Source organism: Rhodamnia argentea, chromosome 10 (genome assembly GCF_020921035.1).
Source record: "Rhodamnia argentea isolate NSW1041297 chromosome 10, ASM2092103v1, whole genome shotgun sequence".
Lineage (NCBI taxonomy): Eukaryota > Viridiplantae > Streptophyta > Magnoliopsida > Myrtales > Myrtaceae > Rhodamnia > Rhodamnia argentea.
The window spans coordinates 16666455-16693145 of record NC_063159.1 but is presented as its reverse complement, the minus strand read 5'-3'; the positions used below and the strand labels follow the sequence as shown (position 1 = coordinate 16693145).

The following is a 26691-nucleotide window of genomic DNA, read 5'->3' as shown; positions in this document are numbered from 1 at the left end:
CTAATGATGGTGTATTATGGCTCTATTTATTTTATGTATTTGACACTCTGAGCTCATTTATGTATGTTTCTGATTTATCCTATTTTCAACTTAGTATACATGATTGAAGTAGATGAACGTTTCACAGGATAGTCTCTAACGGAGACATTATAGTTGGACCATCGATATATTTCTTATTTATGAATCATGATGAGTGGAGAGCTATAGTTGTAGTACATAGAAGGGACTATGTCGATTAATGACACACAACCGCTATGATTCGCATTAGTCTTCTTTACTTTATTGTGGTTATTATGTGATAGCCAATTAAAGAAAATTTTTAACATGATATTATTGTGCACATTATGGTATTTATTAAACCATGAAAGGAAACTCATATTGACCAAGTGGGAGAATGTAAAATAAATGTGGCCCATATGATTTTATAATAATGGTTTAATAATTATTTCATGTTATAATTATTAGTTTATGTTGGTTACGGAATGATACAATTGAAAAGGTGCAATTAACGTGCTTTGATTGAAGGCACCTATTGAAGAAGCATATTTTGGATAACATTTCTTTTTAAAAGAAGTCTGGTCCTCTCTCCACCGTATTAACGAACAGACGTTAATTACATAACGTATGGTTGTCTCTCTCTATCAGAAACAACGTGAAAGAATAGAGGGTCAAAGGGAGAGAAATCAAATTCTTCATCATCTTTGCCTTCTGCATTGATCGTTCTTCAACAATTGCTATGGACAAAGGTACGTCTTTATTCTTATTAATTGTGAAAATCATGAAGATCGGAGATCCGTCTATGATTGAATTTTCGCAAGAAGTTTATGTTCAATCGCTTACATTCTTCCCTCCAAAACATTCAAAGTTTCTATATCCTTTCGGTTTCAACACATTTTACCGAACAACAAGAAAGAAAAGAGGTGCCAAGGCGAAGCATAAAAAATGAACGGCCTTCCTGATGCCACTATAAATGTTCAGAGGCAGATCAGGAAACCTCTGTCAAAGTTCATGCAGAATAAAGCAGGGGGAAAAATCACATATAAAGACAGTAGACAGGACGTAGAGCTATCCAAGTATCATATCCTAATGAGGGGGCCTCATGCTGCCTTCTCTTTCCTTCCAGCGAGAATCATTGAGATCTGGAGGCCTCTGCTGAATGCTTGGTTGAAGAGGAGGCGGGTTTGGAATTCCGAAACGAACGGGAACCACGACAAAACAGCAATCGGCATGAACAGTATCAACCCCATTATGTACTCGTACGCTCTAGCCAGCTCCTTCAACGATTCCCAGAGTCCTAACAGTCTAAACAACGGCCTGCATGCTTGCCCAATCTGTCAAGAACAAGAGAAGATCGATCTCAGTAGTTTCACAGTAGTATAAAAAAAAAGCACGTGGAGAGGTCATGCCGCTCGAAAATTTGCGTAGGACTAATCACAATATGAACATGAGGAGCGCTTTTTGCAAAATTAGGTAGTTTTGACTCGGGCAAGTCGAAAACAACTCACTTGATACATAAAGCTTCTTTTAAGACCACTAGTCCAGACTTACCAGAATAAGAGTATAAAAAAGCACGTGGAGACGTTACGCCGCTTGAAAATTTGCATAGGACTAATCGTAATATGAATGTGAGGAGTGTTTTTTTGCAAGATTAGGTAGTTTTGACTCGGGCAAGTTGAAAACAACCCACTTGATACATAAAGCTTCTTTTAAGACTGCACTAGTCCAGACTTACCAGAATAAGAGCCCAGCCGGTAGGTAAGAACGCAAGGATAGCAGCAAATATATCAGACACAATGAGTCCACACACGACGAATAAGACTGTCATGACCGATATGAATCCAAGGAAAAGAAGTGCTTTCAGGATCCTAAACATGAGCTGGAAGTCTGTACTGAATCTTCGTCTTCCCATGGATACCAACTGAAAACATCAAGGCAATAATAATTTGCAAAGGAGAACACGTTTGTTGCAGTTTGATTTACATAAGGTAACAGAAAAGCAGCAGAAAATCATAATGGTCAACTGGACTTTACTCATAATAAATAATAATGTGTGTGGCTAACACGCAGATCTAGGAACAAAACCTCCATATATCGTATCTGCGTACCTTTAAAACTAGCAGAGTGGTTAGCAACACCACCCAAGAAACTCCATAAATCTACAGAAGTAAAGAAGAGCCTTGAGAATTATCCTGTGAGAACAAATCAGCAACTGGAGGAGGAAAGAGAAAATTGCAATGGAATTAATAGCTTACCAGTATACTCCTGCTGTGGCGAGCTATATCAAGGTGGTAAACAATTCCATACTGGTAAATAAAGAAGCGAAATGTAAGTATTATATCAAGGATTCTTCCCCTTATGTTTGCATGCTTCAGGTGTTCCTGTTCTTCCTCCCACCATGATTCCCAACTTTTATCCGGATGAATCCCAATTCCGCCACGATTTCCCATCCACCTCTTCCAGTCTGCCCAATCGTCTACAGTCTTTTGCCAGTCAAAACCAGACGGATTGAATATGAACGGTGCAAACAACCATGAAGCAACCAAGAACCACATGGAGAAAGTGATGAACAAGTAGAGATTTGAACTGCGGTACGACTCCCCATAAACTTCATAGACAATCAACAGTATAAACAGCTCCAGCCCTTTCACAAAGTGACTTCGTGAATAAAGCCTGTAATTATCACCGAATTTTGCATGAAAAACAACAAACCCACGACCCGTCGCTCGATATTTGGATCCTCCATGTAAGATTGTTCTTCCGTAAAAATGAGCCTTTGTTCCAAGTTGAAATGTGAAGAACACGGAAGCTAGCTGCAGCTGCATAATGACAAAATCACCGAGGGCAGTCCGAAACCCTTTTTCCAGGCCAGTTTCCATGACCATGGGCAGCACCAGTAATAATCCCAACTGAAAGACAGACTGGCTAGCCAAGGCCTCTTCAAGGGCCTTTGTGCGACGGATGCTAGGATCCTGAAGAATCTCCATTTCCAACCCACTCATAACCATGTACAACCGTCCATACAAAAATACGTACACCGTAAGCACGGTGACCTGAATGAAACAAGTCCAAAGTGGTAAGAAAGTAAGCTACCATGAGTTATCAATGTAAAATTCTGAAGAAAAAGAATGAGATAGAAGTCTAATTGCCTACTGTTGAGGTGTGGTTCATACTCCCCATCAATAGGAAGGCATGTGGGTCCCCATCTTAAGGGGGGAGCCCCTTGGACATCAGAGGGCTTTTATAGTTTGAGCCCACAATTTTTCATTAGTAGTTTAGGCTTGAGCCCATGAATAGCTACCACTATATATACTCCTTTTCCCTTGTGATTGAATAATGTAATAAGAGGTGCGACGTGCTAATTACAGTGGAATCATATGCTAGAAGTAGCCCTAGTTTAAGAGTGAACCAGGAAATTGATAAATTACAGCCCAGCCAAATGATGTACTATGCCAAATCTTGGAACTGATTTAGCCAAACTGATACTTTTGTACCATTTCATTAACTAAGTGGAAATGACTCACTCCTTGATCACCCACCAGACCTAGACACCCAAGAAGGAATAATGACACCTTTGTTAAGGAACCACTCCATCAATTGAACCGACCCTCAAAAAGACAGACTGGACATAGAATAACCCCAAAGATTCACAAAATTTAACTGCTTTGATTACCAAGCATTTTACGATGTGACAGGGAACTGCAATTACAAGCTATGAACCCATAGTTCCATCATTCTTTTTATGCCAAATTTGAAAGAACTAGGAGAGTTGCTGCAAAATGAATGGAGGAGTGGTTGGTATACCATACTACTTAAGTAGAAACCAACAGTCGTAAAATAGAATGACAGCATTCTGTAGAAGTCAAATCGCCGCCCGAGCCGATAAACGTCACGACTAAGTGTCTGCTCGCCATTTCCGTTTGCAACCTTTGCCTCAAATTGGGATATCTGGTTCATCCCTACATCTCGCCCTTTTCCCACTTGGATATACTCGTGATGTGTTATAAATCCCCCTCGAAGAGTTGAATTAAATCCTGCAGCGAGAAATGGTCAGATTCTGTCCCATGAAAATATCATATAAATATGATAGGGTTACCAGAAAAAATATCTTCGCTCAAGTTGATTATTCTTGAAGCTTTGCTTATGCCGCCCCGTGTTATGTGGAATATCCTGTCAAATATATCAGGATGGCCATAATGGAAACGGACCCTGCAACAAGAGTGAGAAACACAATAGCATTTGGATCATTATTGGAACAAGCTAATCTGAACTCTCAGTAATTTGAATCAGAGTTTTGATGCCAATGCCCAGATAAGTTATTCCTTAAAGTGTGAGTGCACAAAGAAATGGACTAGTGGTTACCGCATACATCAAATTCGTACATCTTAGACTCTACGCATACCTTTTTTTTTTTCCTCCCTTCTTTCTTTTGTTTAAGATACTAACAAGGAGTCCATTTACTACACACTTTCCAGGATACTTCCATAGCCAATTTTCACATTGATTAGCCTTCAGATATATCTTATCATGCCCTATAAACACAGGTTCCAGCAGCTCCTACACCAAAGTTGTTAAGGGTACAAAGAATGTCGTGCAACAGAATCAATCCCACCTAAAATGCTCCAAAAGCATAGACAAAGAGAGATTATTGAATCTACTAGAAAAGGTCAAGATTTTAAGTGACATTCTACCAAAATAAAGGCGAAGTGTTTGTTAGATCAATAGCCATTCAGTACAATGTTCACAGTTATGTCCACATGTCCATGTGTACTCATTCTCCAATGTGAATTTCGCTTTTAATCGAGCAAACGTTTTGCTTCACATGCATACAATTCCTTGCATGTTGAAATGTCTGCCACCACTTATTTCTGAATATGTACTTAGCTGCATTATAGTCGTTAATTGATAGTGGTAAGTAATAACCATAACCGATATGGCTAATTAATAAGAGTCGTCGACTTTATCAATATATATATGACTTTTTTCTGTGCATGGCACAAGATAGTCTGCAAGCACTTTTAGAATTTTTTTCTTAAGAGCCTAAAATGGAGAAAAGTTGTAGTTCATTTGCTTTTCAAGAAAAATAACGTACTATTCAAAATTGGAAAACTTCAAATGCTATTGGAAACACAAAAAGAATGAGAATTCTTTCATTTTACTAGTTGGTAGAGACACCGATATCGTTCATTATTTTTTTATAAAAAATATTGAGTTTATAATACAATCATGCAAATCACCAAACCTACCATACTGTGGTTTTTTGCTAAAATTATACTCATAGACAGTGGCTAGGCACAATCCAAAAAACTAAAGATTTATAATCATAAACCCATTTTCAATGACCACCCTTCTGATCCAAAAGTTCTTTCTGCGAGACTAGTGCAATGTCCTAGCTGCAATTCTGGAAGTCAGTAAAAGTCTTTGAGCTTCTCTAAGAAACAAAGAAGAATTCGCACAAGTCCAATGAGATGTCTCTCTCATTAGCAAATGACGTAAACATGTAAGTGCCATGGAAAAGAGTATGTGAATCTCTATGTTCAGGCTCAAGAAGGAACAAATAACATAGTCGTACACAAAATTCAGGTTTTAAGCGAAAATTTGCCTTTCACCCAAAGATATATCTCAAGAAAAGGAAAATCAATGTATCTGGAGATGCAGACTCTGGTGGCTACAAAGATCAAGTTGACAGAAATGCATGAAGCCACAAATTCTTGGCTTGGCTTACCTTAGGGGATTTGCCAAGATTCGCTGGCCGATAGTGACAAAGCTGGTCTCCTGATTGGACATGAACCAAGCTAGTGATGAAACACTGTAAAAAAAGTGAAAAAATAATGATCTAACCATTCAGATTGGACGAATCTGCTCTGATCTCTTTCAAACCAGATCCCCTAAACTGGATAAAGCAGCAAATAATAGAAGTGATTTCTGCACATATATGTATTCCAAGGTTCACCTTCCGGTAAAAATGTGCTCCCGAAGGCCCAATATAGTAGGTTTTCTCTGCCCACGATGACCCTTTTGGAATTCCTCCAATACATTTCTCATCTTGAAAGCTTCTTCAAAGTAGTTATCCTACAAGTAAGGAAAGGGGAAAAAAACTGAGATACTTTATCCTCTGCATATTCAACGAAAAGACATAACAAAGCTACCTGATTCATGTCTATAGTCTGCAGTGCCTCCCCACGAGTAAAGATGATAGCATGATTTTGATTTTCTGGTTTTCCTTCACCAATTTCAGTTGGAGGACCTGGAAGCTTGATACGGTATATTTCCTACAATTTAAATGGATTATTGATTAGCAGAAAAAGGTCCACAGAAGCCCCACCAATCAAGATCTGCACCACATCCTTGTCAGTCACAAACGTGGCCACCATATTGAAATTTGTGTCCTCACATCAGAAGAGATGAGTAAATGTTCTAATTCATAGACTCCGTAAAGCTTAATATCGTTATTGGACTGGGCTCATCGAGCACTTGTATGGTCTGGGGCCAATAGATCCCAATAGGATGATTGACAGACGGAATTCCACATAGGCTTGACAAAGAGCTTATATTTCGCTAAATTTTCTTTGCTTGATAGAAGTAACTGATCAGATAAATTCATCCTCTCCAAGAGAAAAAGTAAACTAATGCATTTCAGGCACTCCAAAGTCGCTTAACTTCAACAGACATCATCATGCATCCCCAAACTATTTAATTTAAAAGGTGACTAGTTGCGTATTTGAATCGTCAAACATGTTCAGGCTGCAAAACTGGTTTATCATTGACATCAGTCAAATCGATATACATCACCGTCGGAGAAAAATTACCAGAAGTCAATTACTTGGCTTAGCATTTCCAAAATTTGCAGACAAGACCGCTTCAATTTAGATCTAGTAGTAGATGACCCTAGCTTGATCCAGCTCTAATTCCCAAGGTTTCGGTGATAAACAGACAAAAAGTAGATGGAAGACTGGAGAGGAGCTTCTCAAAATCCACAAATAGAGTTGGTGCAAAAGGTAGACAAGAATTAGTCCTTCATCCCCATGACAGCATTGGATGTAGAAACAGTAAGCTAAACCATCAAATTTTGAAATTAGAAAGAATTAACCATTGAGAGAAGAATATGAGAATTTGATAACAGATATTTTCAGATTGTTATGAATGGAATTATCCAATTGCCAGCTGAGAAATAATGAGAATAAGCATGAGCAGGTTTTTCAGATGAAGAACAATAAATCAACTTTGGAGGTACCAAAAACTCAGGAAGAAGAAAATAGGAAGATGCGAAGTTCTAGAAGTGTTGGATAATCCTACCTAAAAATATTGATTGACAATACGTAGAATTAACAAAGAAGGAGCCCCGCACACAATATAAGAATTAGGGTAGAACATGTTAGAAATTTCCACCCGAAAGCTCAAGCTGTTAGGTTGGGAGAAAGCAGATATATATGAAACCCAAACAAACCCTATAAAAAAAATATGTAGAATGCTTTAACAGAAAGTGCAGAAACATGCTAACAGTACTCGCCGTATCCTTGCCTATTAGCTTTAGATGTGTCTTAAATTAGTGTTTGAATAAATGCCCTACAGGCAATTGCACAGACTAAAGAAAATTATACAGCATTATGGCTAGAAAACCAAAGATGAAGATTCAAACTACAGCCAAAACAAGAGGCAACGATTAGAGGAGTCAACTAGATTATACCAATAAAAGGATTGATCTCGACCCCACTTGATACCTAATATTCAACAACAAGGAAGACTGAATTCTAACTTACCTCATCAAGTGTATCACCTCCCTTCACAAGAACAGAGTAACAACACTTCTGAGATTTCCCATTCACTGTCTCCTCTCTCTCGTCTATGTAAGCAACCCGTAGAGAAGGATACCTAGAATTTTAGTGTCATTGATATCCATCAGCCACTTTGGAACTTTCTGTTGAGTAGTATTGAAATAACATCCTTAAAACTTACATCAACATGAGGTTCAACACGTTACTGTAACAGCTTCTTTCTTTAGTATCACCGGACTTCTTTTGAATCCCATAGACTTGGCAAGAGACAACATAGGTGAACTTCAAATCAGCCAGAGCTTGTGCAAAATCCGAGAAAGCCCTCTCATCCTCATCATTTAAAGCTGCAACAGAGACATCGATTCTTGATCAGCTTCTGGATGCCACTTCCTACAGCAACTTCCAAACAAAAAAAAATTGAAAGCTGTAAATCTACATTTCTTTCGTTCATGTTAAATGACTAACCGTTTTCTCCAGCTATTTCAAGACGGCATTGAAGTTCCAGAGCTTGCCTGTAATACATCATCCCTCTCACTAGCAGCAAATGCACATAGTAAGTACAGTAGCAAAGCAAGGATAAATATGGCTTTCAAGCATAGTACATGCTTCCAAATAAATAAATTATCAACCTGTTCTAGCCAGAGTCTGCCCTCTGTAAGAGACCCAAAAACGTGCCTCCCGTTCCAAGTGGTCCTTCCCTATGTATCCTGTTTTTGGATCTTTTATCCGATCGATAAAATTGGTCCACTCATCTAGATTGCATGGCACAAGGCATCAGTCAAATTATATCAAGTGTATAAGGGAATTATAACATGCCAAAGGCAAACTTGCCTGGATAGATCTTCTGCAGGTAGAACACAGTTGTGATTCCATCCTCATTTTCCCTATTAAGATCGTCAGTGGAATAGAGGACATCTTCTTTGTAGTATGGAGTCAAGACACTGACCAAGACGTAAAAGCAGAGGAGAGCCCAAAAGAAAATCATAAATAGGTATCTATTAAACAATCATCTGCGATATATACATAAGTGCGCATACATACATACAGGAAAGTGGTAGAATGGAGCTTGGAGGTTGAGGAGCCTCAAACCCTATACTCTTTACATAAATTAGCGAAAATATCATAATGCCACCAAGTCAAGCCTAGGATATTTCTTCATTACCCCGTGAGTAACTGGATGTGCTTTGACAAACTAGCTAATAAAAATAAATAGATCCATTTAATTTTTATTTGATTTCTCATCGTAGTCATACATGATCGAAATTTAATATAACCATCAATTAAAAATTTGTATATGGTCATATCTAGTCTTTTCGAGTCATCCATTTATCTATAAATATCTGTAAGCACAAACATGATTTCACCTCAAAACAACTACACATTTTTAGAAGATAAAAAATTAGAAATGTTTTATGATACTTCTTTATCTATGCCGATAAGTTTCACGAAAACTGCACGAATAGTGATTGGATTTCCAACTTTCATTTTTAATCTATGCAGGCAGTTGGGATAATATACCACACAACAAGTCCATCTATAGCGAAACCAAATCATTCTATCATCATTTATTATCAATGAGACTAAATTATAAACTTAAGGAGATTTCCAGCAACTGAATTGAACAAACAAGGTTGTCTCTTTCGATGAAGCATAGTACTTATTCATGTAAAAACAGACCTAAAAGGCAGCATTTTGCGCACGGTCGGAGCACCTGGCATTCTCATGAATAAAGAATTAGCAAAGAAAGTGATACGTCGACGAGCTTCCAAGTTCGAAGGCACGTTGATGGCAGATTCCTTGACTGTCAGAAGTAAATGGAGCCGAAGGGCCTAAAAGTCAAAGAATGAGAATTTTACTTTCTATTTAATTATTTATGGGTTCTCAATCAAAAATGAGTCAAGCACACCTTCTCTTTCAAGATTTTGTCTTGTGCAAGGCCAATGTTGATCTTTTCAAACATCTGCTCCTTCCCATCATTTTTCTTATGGAGGAAATCAATTTTTGCTTTTTCCAGGATCCTACAAGCAGCACAGTCATGGACACAGAAACATTTCGCACCAACAGAAACAAACACGTTTGTCAGAACTTACTCGTGCCCATTCGGCATGAAATCCTCGATAATTATCTCCATGATGTCCTGGAGGACATTGACTATCTGGGCTCTGTACACTGTTTCGTCGTCATGGTCGTTTTGCTGCCAAAATTAAAGAAGTTAAGCAATGAGATATTCTTGAAACTGAACCAATTGGAGGGAAGAAGAGAAAAACGATTGAAAGGTCAGCCGTCCAAGAATAATGTCGTATTCATGTATTCATTGAGATTAAAATTGAAGTTAGATATAGGTGACAAAAACACTTACCAAGATGGTCAAAAATTTCCCCAACTTAGTACTGAGCAAAGGTAATTCGCTTGTTCTAAATTCAGTCAAAAATCTGTGCTGGTGTACGGTACTGTCTACTTCATAACAGATATGCTTTACAATCCTGTAAAAATTGAGAAAAACATGGTTTCTCAATGACCTTAACAGAAGAAAGGATGCTACCCAGTATGATATGATATATTAAATATGTATTTACAGGCTAAAGTATATATAAGTTTTTCTCTCTTACATTCTGTCAGCATCATCTTCCAGAAGGCCATATATAATGTCCCGGAGAGTCTCATAACATTCAATTACTGCTGAATACATATAAGGATCAATCTTTATCTTCTTAAACAAGTCAGCATCCTCCTTGCCCTTGAAATCTTTTGCCATGTCTAATGCTATGGGAATCTTTTGTATGAAAGAATAGTGACAAGAAGCATGAATTAGAGCAAATATATGAGTAGAAATCAATTTGTGAAAGTACGCATACCTTGCTAGCAAGCAAGAAAGGAGGCCATTGCACAACAGAGACATCAGTTGAAGAAGATGGTACATGGAGCAAGTCTCTCTCTCTGGATCAATGGGCCATTGGAAGCAACAGAATATCAGTTTGAGGCAGAAGACCGAAGCTTAAGTTGAGGAAGTGGAATTCCTCATTATACCTGTCGCTAATTAGGTCTTCCTCTCTCATAGTCTGAATAAATTTGTTCCACATCCTCGAAAAGTTTGCAATATTTTTCCTCAGTATGGATTCATCCTGCCATGGAAAAGTAGAAATGCATCATAAACATGATTTTATAAGAAATATCAGCTATAAATCTATGAAATAGCCAACAGAAAAAGGGAACTTATTGAATGGACATTTGTTTAATAAACGTGGAACATTAGATTAACCAACAATTGGAAATACCTGTTGCCTCCCCCTGGCTTTCGTAGCATCTGGTGATGATGGCAAAAGATGTTTACTAAAAGCTTTGGGCACGGTGTCAAATCTGGACCGCAACATCCCTAGTGTTCGTATCTTGAGAAAAGCAAGGAGGTTTTATAGTAAGGAGAAGTATACAGTATCCTTAAGCATAATTCTAAGAGCTAAACTGTCTGTGTCAGGACAATTTGAAACATTTAAGGCGTTCTATTTATGCATGAAGAAAGAATTGACACTCACCTCGCCTAGATGGCTAAAAGCACCATGAATGCCACCAAAAAGACTAGAGAATATGGCATACCAAATTTGTGTATCCATAAAATAGACCTGATAACATATCACACAGGACATAGTGTCATCAAATACAGCATACCACAAGATGGGGATCATGAAAGAACTACCCAGTCTGCTTACAAGAACAACAGGGGCCCATATTGCAATAACAACTCCAATGTTATGTGTCACTGCAGCTGCAGATGAATATTAGCATTTTGCAAAGGGTTTTTCCTCCAGTTAGAAAATACTAGAAACATCAAAAGAGTTAAAAAAACCTTACAGTGAGGAAAAAACTCGTGCCATTGATAATTATCCAGATGCATCTTCATGATTAATTGCGTTGGTCCAACAAGTGGCAGAATCTATGCGCAAAATACCCATGTTTAAATCTTTTAAAGAGAGAGTGGAGAGAAGAATGCTGCAAAGTAGCTACTTCTCCTGAACCACCAAAGCTAACAACATCCACAATCAAAATAGCTGGACAAACAACAACCCCACAATCAACTGACTGGATAAAATTTCCCCTTTACTCTAACGACAAACTCAAAACTATCTTGACAAAGTATCGAGGCAACACTCAGTTATTCCATCAACAATACAAGCCTTGAAACAAGACTTGGGACCTCTTTCAGCAAGCAATTAATATAAGTTTCTTGATAACATATTAAAGTTTATATAGCATTGTAGCAAGACTTGTTGATTAGCAAGACTTGTTGATTAGTTGACACACTTAAGCACTTATAACTCCCTGTATGTGATTATTCAAGTCTTACTCATCACCTATTCTGCCATTTATGTCGTCCTTCAAGTCAAAATGTCACAGAACATTTGTGATCGCCTATTCTCAAGGAAAGCAGCATCAACCAGGAGGACAAGCTTGCCAGTACTTCCACCTTGTGGGTATCTCTCCAATCTGTAGCCTCTTCAAGGTGATTATTTGTGTATTTTCCAATAAACTTCTAACACAACAAATGTTAAATGATGTGATAAGAGAATTGATTCTAGCTCTACTGCATCAATTTTCTTCAAGGAAGTTTAACTGTTCATTTCTACTGAGATAACAAAACCGGGAGTTATAGTACTTGCACTTATATCATCTTCAAGTAGAAAAGAACGATAATAATGGTATACACATATTTACTTGGTTTATAGATATGCAAAAATGCTCCAACTGTTTGTACCAGTTGTAAACACAAGAAATCCCCAACTTCCGCAGTAAGAAAAAGCAAACCCCACACAACCCAAACAACTATAACTTGATAAAAGATGATAGCACCTCAACATAGTAGCTGAAAGCCAGCTTGCAGACAAGCAGCATGATCCAAAACAGGGTGTACCTAAGACACAAATAAAACAATATACAATTAGCAAAGTCACTCAAATAAAGCAGCGCATATTTTTTAACTTAGGGTGCTGGGTCTATGTCCAAACACTGCACTTAAGCACAAACTCACGAACCAGCAACGAAGATTTATCCTTGAAAATAAGAAAAAGAAGATAGTGCTGACATAGCAAACGTTGTTTTCAAAAGAAACACCAATCAAAGCATAAAAACACGACATATTAATCAGAACGATTATCTTCTTACTTCAGCAATGAAAATATATCCTCATGCATGCCTCTCCCCACATAAAGCTTTGGCTGCATAGTATGAACATGCAATTCAGGGGAAGGAAACAAGATACTGCAAACATGTGATTAAGGCCCTTAGAAGCAAAGTGGTAGTCTAATCCATATACTTGCCTGAGCCCACCACATAAGAACAGTAATAGGGAACATACTTGAACGCTCCATGGTCCTCCTTAAGTAAGGAACGAAGAAAAGTATAGCAGCTAAGACATTTGGTATCATAAAAATTGCAATGGCATAATAAAAGAATGACTCGTTCCTCCAATCTCGACCCCAGGTGCTGAAAAATTTCACGACTCCTGTTGGATTCCGCACTAAACCAGAGTAACCAATTGGCAAAACCACAGCCCAAACAGCTGCGAGTACAAATTTCAGAATGTATCGAAGAATCTGTGTACATCTCATGCTTTTCCAGGCCTTTAGACTAAGAATTATATCCAGACTTGCTGCAGAAGAGGAAAGGAAGAAGGCGGTGTCAGAAATGATTATATGCTAAGTGGCTCTTAAAAAAAATTGCCAAGAATTGTGCAAGTAGTCATAACTGGTCCAGGGTAACGTATTACACAGTAACTATAGTAAATATTATAACAAGGTCTTTCCTAAGGATTGCCTCTAAGGTCAACATAGAACTTAAGATAGCTAGAAATGCCTTCTCCTTATCGCAACAATTTGATTTGCTGCATTCCCCATAAAGAAGGCTACACAGCTAGGCAAATATTATCCTTCCTAAAGTTAAACGAGTTTTGGAAAGCCCCAACGATCGTAGATTGCAGTTTGATGAAATTTCCAGAATGTTGCACATGCAACTACGCAAGCAGTAGCTCTCTTTTTGTTACATTTTGTTGACTCATAATTTCCTTATAGACTTGCCCGCGTAATACAAACTTTCAGAAAGAAGTTGACCATTATCTTCATTTTTCATATTACTCTGATAATACCTTCTTGAACTACGCTCCATGGCTTCGATGGCTTGATGGAACAGAGATTCCCTCAAATGATACACAATTATGTGAGTACTCTCGCCATCTTTTCTTATTTCTTACACTATCTAGGTATTGCAAACTTTCGGTTACAGACATATCAATCCCTCTTATATATTGTCCCTATTCTGTTTCTCTCTTGATTATTTTAATTCTTATGTTTCTCATGCAGTTTTGTTGGAGATGATAGAGATTGGACAGGCATCCAATAGAAAATTGCTCTACAAATGGTCCAAGGCACTCCCATTCTTTTTTCTTTACTTTTTATTCCCCAAAAGGATGGTATGAACTGGCTTTTAAAACTTTCTGTCAATAAAAATTTACATTCTAAATCATAATGGCTGGCAAGAATATGATTCGAGGTAATGTATGATTGCACGCTGAATATACAGAAGCATGTCTGTAGGATGAACCGACATTAGTCATGATAGTATATTGTCCCCCTTTGAATGTATGAAGCGTGACATTTTCCCTTTCTTCGATTTGAGAAATATGAATTTGATTATGATATTTTTTTCTGGCAAGGGAAATGTTGGTGTTTTTTCACTTACTATTGAAAAAATATAGGATAGTTATCTCTTTTTCACTTACTATAATAAAAGATAGGATATTAACATGACTTGGTAATTAAAATGCCAGTCACATTTGACTAGTGATTTCTGATCTACTGCTCCGTTTGTTTTGAGAAAAATGAATGATTTGAAAAATATTTTCCTAAAAATTGTAGCTTGCATCACTTGAAATAATTAGTCAATGGCAAATGTTTTTCAAATCATTCATTTTGCATGAACAAACGGAACCTAATTATTCTTTTTGCATTTTGAACCTGCGCTCGACTGTAGGTCACGTGTGGCACCAACACAACATAATTGCAAAAGAAGAGGAGGATTTTTGTGCCTCATATTTTTTCTATATTATTTGTATTTAGCTTAAATATTTCTGCTTCTTTTCCAATTTACTAAGTTGTGGCTTGTATAAATGGATGGGCTTTATAACCTCAAACATGATGAGAAAAGGTGATGAGAGTTTTCTGAATCTTTCCTTCCCATGTTTCCTTGCCCGTGATATAAACTTTTTTATGCTCATTTACATCCATAATTATATGTATACATACGTATACTCTTTAATTTTATTATTCAGTACACTTATGAAAAATTTACCCCAAACTAATTTTTTTACCACAAAAACTCACAAACTGGTACACTTGTGACAAATTTACCTCAAACTAATTTTTTGACCAAAAAAAATCCCAAACTGATAAATTTACCTACTGTTATTTTCCATTAAATTGTGTTAATCCCACGAAAAACTCCAAATTCATGTGTACCAGTTTAGGGTTTTTGGTGGTCAAAAATTATTTTGGGGTATTTATCACAGGTGTACCGGTTTGAGGTTATTTGCGATATTAACCCTTCAATTAATCATCACTCCATTTGTTTCTAATTCGTTTCATTTTTGCAAATGCCCACTTTGGCTTGCTGAGAGAATCGAGATATTTATGTTTTGTCGACATCCATATGTCATATAGAGGTATCTTTATTGGTATGTATCTACTTTACAGGACAAGGGAATTTTTAGGTCTTTGTATTTTAGAATTTGTTATACTCCCATCTTTTTTCCTGAATAATATGATTGCCTCTAACCACATCTTGGACATATTATAAAGACATAGTAATGTGGTTCTACACATTTCTATTTAATTTAAGTCAACTTTTATGTCGGTTATTTTCTTGATATTTCAATTATGAATAATTCTTATCATGTCATGATTATCCCGCACAAAGCGCAGGCTGATGTCTATTCTTTTTTAATATGTAGCATATATTAGCATATTAATCTACGATAATGATGGGAAAAAATACATAGAGCACTAACATCACCATACCCCTCAGAAAGTTCAGGAAAGCATAAGTTATGAAGATTGTCAAAACACGTCTGAACGCTTCATCGTTGAAGAGAGCAGTGACAGACCCGGAAGGAGTCCATGCAACAAGTACCATGACCTGAACCAAGAAAATGGAGAAAACTCGCTTAATTTCTTGCACAGAAAGTCTACAACATAATTCTACTCAACATCAAGGCTACCTGGAATGCCAATATAAAGAATATCCACATCCGATCAAAACTTCTGTAGAGGTGCAAAAAGGTACGAACTTCCACAAAATTAGTTTTGGGCTGTGTCTTCCCGGTAGTACCCTGACTGACATGCTGAAATAATATAAGAATATATACATCACCATGGATTCTTTATATTTTATTTTTGTGTCAGGATGAACATGGATTCACAGACATGCAATTGGAGAAAAAGATCTATTCATAATATTTCCTTGTGCTCCATCCCCTAATTGTTCAATTTCATCATATAATTTGAAAAACAATTAAACTTCTAGATGTTTTCTATTAGAAAAAACGTCGTGAATTGGATAATCCTGGTTAGCCATTAATTCCATGTACATTGTCAAAGAAGCTAGCTGACAATTCGCACTAGATAGCCACAGTGCCAAAAAAGCAAAAGTCACAGATGGATGATAATGAAGTGCAAAATAGGCTCAGACTTTATAATTTCGAAATTCACTACGTCACTGGAGAGAAGAAGCTGCTGAATCTATTTAGAGTTTTTTTTTTTTGGTAAGGTAAAATCTATTTAGAGTTTTATCACTACCAATTTGATAAAAAAAGGAAAGGCATTCCAATCAGACAACCATGTTATATTCTGGCGATGCTATGTTCTGCTTTTGGAAATGGGAGTTTAGGACACAGAACCAATGCTTAAAGGAGTTAACAATGCCTATTGATGAACTAGGGTAGAGATGCAATCACTTTCCCGAACTATAATACAAATTCACCCAGTCAATGGAGAGGAGGAGCTACTAAAACATATGTAGAGATTTTCTTAATGCCAATTTGATCAAATATAAAGGGATTCCCATCAGATGAGCATGTTAAATTCTAAAATGCTGTGTTGCCCTTTTGAAAAAAGGAAGGACACAAAACCAGCGCTTAAAGGAATTAACAATGCTTATTGCTGAATGGCCATAATCTAGCCTAGAGATGTAATCACTTTCCCGAGCCAACCTTTTAATAATTGAAAAACGGGGAAAAAATCTGATGACAAAGGAATCAAGGGCCCTGCTAAACAAAACCAAGGTTCCAGAAAAAGAAAACTCTTCGAAAGCTTGACGGCCCGGCCAATTATCATTGCCTTGTCTAACAGGTTACCAAATTGGAAAGTGGTTTCTGGTAACATTTTCCTTAATTAACTTGCAATTCATTTACATATATTTCTAGACAATGAAGCATCACAAAATTGAGAGGCATCTAATCACTCACTCCCACACCCACACCCACCCCCCCAACACACACACACACAGAGTGATAGAGGGAGAACAAGGAATACTGCATCTGCAGGTTGCAGCTTGTCTGGTTGCGCAAAGAAATCATCTGTAATATCGAATGGCCACCTTAGCTTAAAACACCTGTTGGACCTGAGGAAATTCAAAAGTGAATTAACTGACGAGCTTCTGCCGGAGTCATAAATTATTCACGCTCAATAGATCTTACCAGAAGTACTCGTTTAGGTCATCATAATTTCTCCATGTTGAATGGCTTGCCTTGCCTCCTTTGTTTCTCCTAGCTTCCTTTAACCATGTTACTCCATTTTCAGATCTTGACATGACAAGTAAGAACTTGAGGCATCAACTGAAAAGGAGCATACCTGGCGAAGGACCTGGTAGATAGGGGTTATTACATTCCTCAAAAATGACTCATCATCAGGTGCTGCCGATTGATATGTATCTCCACTAACTGGATGAACATTGCTATACAAGATGCCAAAAACTTCATCCGCCATCTTATTGGACAAAAAGGAGGTTAATATCACATAATCAACAAGAAAAAAGACTTGCTAGTAAAGCATCATATACAAGAAAGGTGGGCTTGACTTTCAAGTGTAACACTTTTCAACAGCAGAATCAACTCCGGTAAGAAAAGTCATGCCTTGTCTTTACTCCATAGGAAAAGCTACTTCATTTCTTTGCTGATCAAAATGTAAGATCTGCCACTTCTCCTCCAGTTGTAAGTAACACATCAATTCAAAGTCGTGATCAACAAGTAAAAAATTGATGACATGTTATTAGAATGAGATTAAAATACAAACAAAAATTTCCAAGGTTGTAGTTTTGCTCTTGACAGGTTTATTTCAATACTTTTGGTAGATTAAGCAGATTTTGCTTCAGCAAGGAATAGATTATCAAAGTAGGGTGCGATGATGGATAAGCACCACATTAAATGACCCAATTGTCCCAATGAAAACTGTCCAGTAGTTAGATGGAACATAATCAGCTTTTCTTCTAGCTTCAGACTTAAGCCTGAAGTTTACTATCACGTCTGCAGCTAATAAGAATGAAGCCGATCAATATCAGAAACTCATTCATGCCAATGGCTGTGCCAATGATGTTCACAAAAATTAGTCCAAAAACATTCATTTAGGTTGGGAAACATCACCCTGAAAGTGATAGTAGGCATCGCTCAAAGCAGTTTTTGGGGGGATGCCAATTCTTAGGCAAAAGAAGGTATGCATAAACAAAGTTAATTCTGCTAGTTCCACCTTATTAGAGGCTGTCTAGGCACATCAAGTAAAAATGCACGGTGTTTTCTCAGGATCAATGGCTGAAGCTAAACAAGGCAATGGTCTACATACCCTTTAAAATTACATGGGTTAAGTCAATTTCATGAAAGATTACTAGCTATTATTCTTACAATAATTTATTGTGATGTAACAAGTTGTACTGTATAAAAATATAATACTGACAGTGACTTTAATTGCATGCATCATCTCCTCAAGCAGCGTGTGTACACACCATCCTTGTGTCTTGATGATTTGTGTGGGCTAAATCCATTCTACTTTTAATAGCAAAATCCCTAAATATGTTTGAGATGACTTCTATTCATCAAGAAAACATGATATACGTGCCTTTGGATGACTAAGAAAGGATATAGATATTGAGATAACCATATTACGCACCTTGTGAAAGATATAGCAGAGACATTCAGGCATAAATCGAACATTTGAAGCTTCCCCCCATATTAGAAGATAGAGCGCGAGGTAGATAAGTTGCAACTGTTGTCTGTCAGAACCTTGGGGAAACCTGGAGGAAAATTTGTGGTTTGCCAAAACATTGAGCAGACCTGCAAATCAGTTCCTTCTCAATTTTCAAATGAAAGATTTATGTGATAGTAAGGCAGAAAAGCTTACAGAAGATTTTGCTTCTGATGAAGATAATTGCACCAAGATCGATAGTTCTTGAGAATTTTATCCATCAGCTGATCAACAGTGTCACCATTCAACTACAGGAAGTATGTGGCCAATATTCAATCACACCTCATTTTAAAGTGAACTCTGCTATTTCCATATAAACCTATGCAGAAAATGATGTACATACCAGAGTATACTGTTCCTCATGTCTATTCCTTATGTCCATGTTGGCAAGTAAAAGAATTAAATGCTCCCTCTGATTTGCTACATTTCCTTTCTTCAGCAACAAAATGAGAATCCGTATTTAGTCAGATGACGTATAATTTCCTTCATTAGAGATTACAGAAAGCAAAGCTGACCTATGAAACTTTAGAAAGGTCAAAAAAGTGATAAAATTTTATTCACTTTTGAGAAATCACAGAAGGCTAAGTCCACTACATAGTGTTAACTTGACTACATAGGTAAGCCTTTCCACATGAGGCATGTTATTACTTCGTGCATTCAAAACACGAATACTATAAAAGCTATAGGATCCTTGACATCACAGTTAGCCAAAATCAAATTTAAAGCCCAACGTCGCCACTGTCATTTGCAATCTCAACATTAATAACCTAGACCAAACTAGGATGCCGAGGTTCATATGCCTCAAGAGATATGATTAGCAAGACATTTTTGTGGGAAGCAAACAGTTATGTGTAAAACTCCAACGAAAACTTAGATTGGTAATTTTTACATACAATTTTGTGAAACCACTTATCATGATTCAACTGCAAAGGAATGGGCCAGTTAATTCAGGTGATTCACGTCGTTGGCAATGTTTTCAAACCATACCAGTATGAAAGCGGAGAGGCTGGCAATTCGCAATTCAGCCAGTGAGACCATCTGAACCCTTCGATTTAGTTAAACTGAGTGAAATAGGTGATATAGTGAAGTAATTCAACAATCGATTTAGGTCCAAGTGAGTGCGCTTTTAGCTAGCAGAGATCATGGGTTCAGTTTCCGCAACACCAATGGGCATTCTTTCTCTCAAGGGGTTCAGTTCGTTGGTCTAAAATTATCCACACAAATAAGTTGCCTGTGCAGCTGGATAAGATCTGGGCTCACATCAATGGCAGGGCACAGGTTCAGACCCAGCTCAGCCACGTCCTTTACTTTCCAAAAATACTCCAGCCTCACCCTTCGTCAAGTCACCGGTTCAAACGGACCAGTCCTGTCCGGTTTCCCAAACACTGGTAGTAGGCCAAACTTGCCACATGAAAAGGTTGGTCGACATCATTTCTTAATGATATTACGTACTTCTAGTTCCAACTATTAGTTGGGCTCAAACAAAAATTTCTATATCATTGTGAACGGTGCATAAACCACCTCTTCTGTTGTAAAAAGAGAAGAAGTGAGAGTACTTTCAGCGCACTATGGAGTCAGAGATCATGCGCAGCTCTAGAATCAGCTTGCTAAAGGAGGACCTGAAGCAATATCAAGGCACAATAAGGGATTCAAACGATAATAGGATATTTAAGACAAGTTTTACCTGGAACCCAAAAACAGATGAAAGCCAATCAAGTATATCAGTGATGGACTGACTCCCCTGCTTCGGTATTACCAAATTGTCATCCTCAATGCTCCGCACCCCATGAACTCGGGGCATTGGAAGATTGTCCACTTTGCGTATAGCCTGAAGCGCAGCCTTAATCTAGACATTTCATAAAATTTGATGAGTAATACAGCCACTATTGAAAAATTCCAATGCAAACCTTTCATAAATTGAAATTTTACCTCAGAAAGTTCCATAATTGCAGGTTTAACCCCAATTACATCTAATGGTAAAATGTTATAGTGCACAGACTGTTCTCTTCTTCTCTCAACTTCTTCAGCATACCTTTTTGTCTGTAGAGCAAAAGCAAATTGCAGATACCATTAGTCAGTGCTGCCACAGAAAAGAACACAAAGATGAGCATAGGCTAGGATACTAAATTTCTTCCACTAGAACCTGATCATCAATCTTTGAGGATGGCACCACGGTTTTCAGAACATCATATAATACTCTGGCAATCTGATCTATCTTTGCCATTTCTTCCCTTCAAGAGTTAATAGAAAACAATAGAAAAAAGAAGAATCAATAACGTGAAGAGGTATGGCAGTCAATCAAATAACGGTAGAGCCTTACGGCTTTTTGGTGTATTGGGCATCTTTGATATTTTTCTCATAGAACATCCGGTAATACAACTGGATTTCTTTAGGATCACTTCTGGCAAGCTGAAATCCCGTCTCCACTTCTTCCTACAAAATTAGAATTTCAGAATTAAACAGTTTGCATACAAGTTACAACGCAGTCCGTGTGCTGCTTTTTCCCCCACAAAGGCTAAACTCTGTTACAAATTCACAGAAATGCTGACCGATGACAAGAATGTAATATCATTATCAACAACCAATAGGCCTAACAGCATTGGAGCAACAGCAGGCCATAGACAAAACGAAAGACATTTCAAGCTACCAAGAGCAGAGACATTGCGATGCTCTTCACATTTAAATGCCTTGTTAGGATGATACCTCTGCATCCTCCCTCTTTCTAACCTTCAACTTAAATGACAAATGGCACCAACATATGAGGTCATTTATAAGTTGGCATCCATGAAATTGTCCTTCCAGTTTATATCGAACATCATACGATTTGTCAGGATTTCCAAGAAAACTTCAGATGAGAACACATAGAAGCACATGACCATTCAGAAAAAAAGAATTGATCTCAAAGGATCAAGCACCAAATAGTGCTGACAAACTCTGCTCTGAGTAGTTCAATCCCCCAACTCAGAGATCAACTAACCATAAGTAGAGCAACTCTGAAGTCGCATCAAGTCATTGAGTCCGTAATGCTTTGGACAAGAGTGGCCTAGGGGGCAGGAATGGTGCAACTGTGGGATATGATTGTTGGATAAGTGGTCATAGAGGTTTCTGGACGAAAATGATAGACCTCGGGCACCGATTGCTACTCTATGTATATGCAGTTTCGGGGGCTTTCTGTAGTCTATGGTCCCTCGAAGAACCAATCCTCGAGAACTGGAAGCCTTTAAATCCCAAATGAATAGACCTTGGCCGTTTATTGAAAACCCATTAAGAGTTTATGCATTACAACACATTGTATGGGAATTACAACAAAACACACTTGGCCACGACCGTGGACGGTCCCTCAAGGGGACCATGGAGGCCCCCTCAGTTTCAGATATGGCTTCGTTAACTCTAACACCGCAGAGTACTTGAGAATAAGCCTTAGGAATTTATCAGTAAGGGTTGCAATGCATCAGCTTCATTTCTAAATTTGTCATACTCAATGTTGAAGAGATTCAAAGGGAAAATTCCGGATATATGTCTGGAGTGGTGATTAACTTTTTCTGCTGAATTTTTAATGATTGTTCTCTATTGCAAATAGAGAAGCAGCTTTTAGCATCACTCTATCTAATTCAAATTAGTGCTAGTTTTCGCTGGTGTTCTAAATCAAGAAGCCTTCGAAAAGCATGGGTGATGAAGAGACCCATTTCGTTCTTTGGAAGACCATTTTCACAACAGCAGAAGATTTGGGAATGATAAAGCTTCACAAAACCTCACAAAAGACAAAATATCTGATGTGGAATCGTATTATGGGGCTCTTAAGCGTAAGAACATCATAATCACTTTACATGGAAGCATGAGGAATGCTAAAGCTCCATCAAAGGTCAGTTCTTTGTTATATTTATTTTTTATTTTCAATTATGAACTGAGACTCTAGATAACAAAAAAGAAAATGACAACCTGAAGCTTAGAAAATTCGAACTGTCAATCGGTTTTCCATGCAAAAACAATTGGTACATCTGCTTATTCAGTGGTTGCTGGAATTTATCACATTGTTGGTTTTTTGGCAGGGATATGTTGGGCCATGCCCACTGCTGCAGTAAACGCAATTGGAAGCTGGAAGGCATATCAGTCAGTTTTGATAGAGACTGTGGAACTTAATGCCATCTTGTGTAACATGGAAGATCTGGTGGGAGAAAACAGAAAGGTTTTCCAAAGCCGATTGCTATTGCTGACAAGTCAGCTGTGGAGTGATATTCTGCTTGAAGTTGCTGGCCTCTTGTCTATTCATGTCCTAATTGTATAGTTTCTTTTTTATTTTCCGATACAGTCCTATGTATAGATCCAGTCTAATAGGATGCTCTTGTTTATGTCAGAGTCAACTTAAACAATCTATGACTGCAAATCCATGGTAATATCGCTCAAGTGATTTTCTCACATCTTGATAGATTAGTAAATGTGAAAATGCAGTCTCAGGCCATTAGATCTAGCAACCAGAGTCTCTTCTGTTAGTTTAGCTGTCACAGCAAAAAGACAAAATGCATCACTGCTAGTGACATGATGTATAAATGAACTGATAATATGTTTCATCATTCAGCAATGCTGCTATGACAGGCCAAGAGACCACGTGAACTAGGAAAGATACCTTCTCAAGCCTGTGTAAGAGATAAGTCTTAAACTGGCGAACACCCCGTCCAGCTGATGTTGGATCCATCGTATGAGCCTTCTCAAATGCAAGAAAGCGACCTAATAGGAGAGATAAAGCAAGGAAAAAGAGAAGTTTTTTACAGAATAGGAACAGAACCATATTTGGAGTCCAACCAATGCAATTTCAACCTTGCCATGAAACATCTTTATATTTGGAAAGAAGACTAAGAATGAGGTAGACCACTGAGAAAGAATAATCAGCATGCATGAAAAGCATTTTAATATCTGCTCCACTCTTACAACTGATAAGACGCAACTTCCAACAACAGAGAAGTAAACATGATAAGACCCAACTTCCAACAATGGAGAAGTAAACAGCATAGACAGAATTTTCATAAAAGAAAGATGACATCATTGCTGTTCTCTTATTAATGAGCCATTAGGGCTACCATAATGGCTCAAACCAAGTCAAGTTACAACTTCACATTTATTTCTGTATAAATTACAATGTTCATATCGACCATAAGCTTTAGACACTCATCTTGGCTACTTTGTTGTTTGAATAGTAATCATCTGTGGCTCTAACATAGAATTCCGTGTTTTAACGGTAAAGAGAATTCCACGATTTCAAGTAAATGATTTTGTGACGTGAAGCAACAGAAAGTACGTTCCATTTTGGACACTAGCTACTAGTCCAATAATCTGTTTGTATATGATCATAGTCAATTTGCATGAATCCCCAATAATCTACCATGAGAAACGGATTCTCTCAGCTTAGGTGAAATATTAGGTAAATGTAGCTTTGATATATCACTCGAACAAAAATTAAGCGGTTAAGATGCACACAACAGTTTCAACCCATCGCTCCCCTTAAGGCAATGCTTCATGTTCTGCAAAGTAAATCGAGTTGAGTTTTCAACCGACAAAAAAATTCTGAGTCAAGTTACCTCCTCCAACTCCTCTAAAAAGACAAGACCCCAATCAATTAACAGAAAACAGAATATGACCAGGCAGATAACAGGTAGTTTTTTTTTGGTAAGGGGCAGATAACAGGTAGTTCATCGCTGTTCACCTAAAAAAAAGAGTACTGGCTTCAAAAATTGTTTACCGTCTAAGCAAAGGTTTAAGAGTAGCAGAGAGAGAGAGAAAGCTATTGTCGTTAATGATGTTTAAGCAAACTATAATGTCATGTGACCTATAATTGTAAAGAGGATTCCATTTTGAGAGCTCTCAAGAAGACATATCTCGAGCATAAACTTTGAAATGACTTTCTTCCCAAACCTATCAAACTTATATTAGATAGATTCAGTTATATAATCAGACATTAGATAAGAAACTAGACGCTAGAAGATTAAATTATGAGAGAGTAACTATTTTAAGAATACTCCGCGCATTTTTTATATCGAACGCCATGAAGCATATAAATGGGAGCAAACATACAGCTAATAATCATTAAGTATATTTAGAAATATAACCGTGGAATGACTTCCTTCTTCCACTTCTTCACTTTTCATATCTATTTAACCCCTTTCATCTAAATCATGCCATCAAACCCATTAAAGTTTGATAGGTAAACTCTGCAGTTAACAGCTGTTACATGATTTTTTTTTTCCCAAAGCCGACAGTGCCCATAAAGAATTCTTGATGAGAAAACCAATTCCCTCTCGGGTGACATGTCTGAGTTATCTACCAAAAAGATTGACAATTGAAGTCGCCTGATAAAATGAGAAGGGGAGAAAAAAATCAAGCACGCACGAGGCGTGAACAATGATAGAGACAGAATCAAAATTCGACCACGTCGACTTGGACATTGACTTGTCCCGCAGGAAAATTCATTGCATAAGTCGGTCGTGGAAAAAAGATTGAACTTTTATCGTCGAAACATAAACAACCGCATGGCATGGCATTCTTGTGATTGACTCCACCAAGTCGCCTATGAAATTTTTGCCATAGAACGAACCGAACAATGGGATACGGGGAAAATAAAGCGAACAAAACAGAAATGGGGACGCGACAGAGAGAGAAGAAGAAGAAGAAGCTCACATAAATATGCAACCCTCGGATTCTCCTTCTCGACCTCGTTGGCCACGCGGAGGATCGGCACGACAGGGGCGAGAGAAGAGGGCACCACCTCGCTGTCGACGACGGTGCCGTCCTCGGTCGGCAAATCGACCATCGTCGTCTGCGCTCTCGTCATTTTCTTGGACGGCGACCGCGGCAGGCCGGAGCCCGGCTCCGGCTTGCTCCCGCTCGAGCTAGCCATCCGCGACGGCGGTTCCCCGCAGAGAGGCCGCCTCTAGTGTCACCGGCTCCGGCGGCGATTTGGGTTCCTACTGTGCCAGTCAAAGTCCAGCGATTAGCCGTCGTCCCGCTCTGGTTGTGTGGGTCTCGAAGTGTGATGTGGACTGCACCCATCATCATCTTTTCCGCCGATTATATACGCAGAGAGAGAGAGAGAGAGATACTTCGGGTGGTGAGTGGGGAAAAGGGAGTTGCTCTGGGAGGAAGAAAAGAATGAGAGAACGTGCGTGGGAGGACTGTTGGGTCGCCGTGAATGCTTTTGCTTTCCGAGCTGATAAACAAGTACCGATTTTCAGAGATTTGGACATTTGCTTTCTGGGAGATGGCGGAGAGAGAGGCGCTGCTTTGTGCTTTCCTCGTTTTTTGGGTTTTCGTGTCTGTCTGAGTCAGAAATGCGGCTCTTTTGCTTTGCTTTGCTTTGCTTTGTTGCGCGCGAAAGTGTCGAACGAGGAAGCACTGTCATGCTGCTTTTCCCCCAGTTTAAACTTTCGGTTTGTTTGTCTTGGGCTCTCTTATGTGTTGGGTTTGGGCCCGAGCCAGTGGATTTAGAAAGCTCCGGGAGAATTACCAAACAAGTCTTTAAAAAACTTTTTGTAATTATCTTAATTCAATCTTAAAAAATTTTGCCTTCAATGCAATTGGATTTAGAAAGCCTCAATACAGTTCAGCATCCATGTCAACGCCGACCGGCCAAAATTGGGCGGATGGACTGAATTAGC

At 38.1% G+C, this 26691-nt stretch overlaps 1 protein-coding gene across 1 annotated transcript; it reads right to left on the bottom strand.

Moving 5' to 3' along the window:
* Positions 1-882: 882 nt before the first annotated feature.
* LOC115729123 (callose synthase 7) lies at positions 883-26323 on the bottom strand. Its single transcript, XM_030659571.2, has 42 exons — positions 25715-26323; positions 23670-23770; positions 21366-21478; positions 21189-21276; positions 20975-21085; positions 20730-20891; positions 19389-19478; positions 19202-19293; positions 18971-19094; positions 17663-17797; positions 17509-17585; positions 17345-17432; positions 16033-16155; positions 15833-15950; positions 13082-13413; positions 12927-12979; positions 12615-12675; positions 11619-11700; positions 11477-11532; positions 11303-11389; positions 11048-11158; positions 10800-10894; positions 10628-10709; positions 10382-10545; positions 10132-10255; positions 9863-9966; positions 9679-9790; positions 9450-9601; positions 8604-8713; positions 8402-8524; positions 8238-8306; positions 7954-8116; positions 7758-7869; positions 6147-6269; positions 5951-6069; positions 5723-5806; positions 4094-4206; positions 3802-4031; positions 2253-3050; positions 2106-2156; positions 1733-1918; positions 883-1331 (listed from the first exon to the last, which is right to left on the bottom strand). Exons 1-42 carry the CDS (start codon positions 25932-25934, stop codon positions 1098-1100), a joined length of 5772 nt encoding a protein of 1923 aa, XP_030515431.1. The 5' UTR covers positions 25935-26323; the 3' UTR covers positions 883-1097.
* Between the last annotated feature and the right edge of the window lie 368 nt (positions 26324-26691).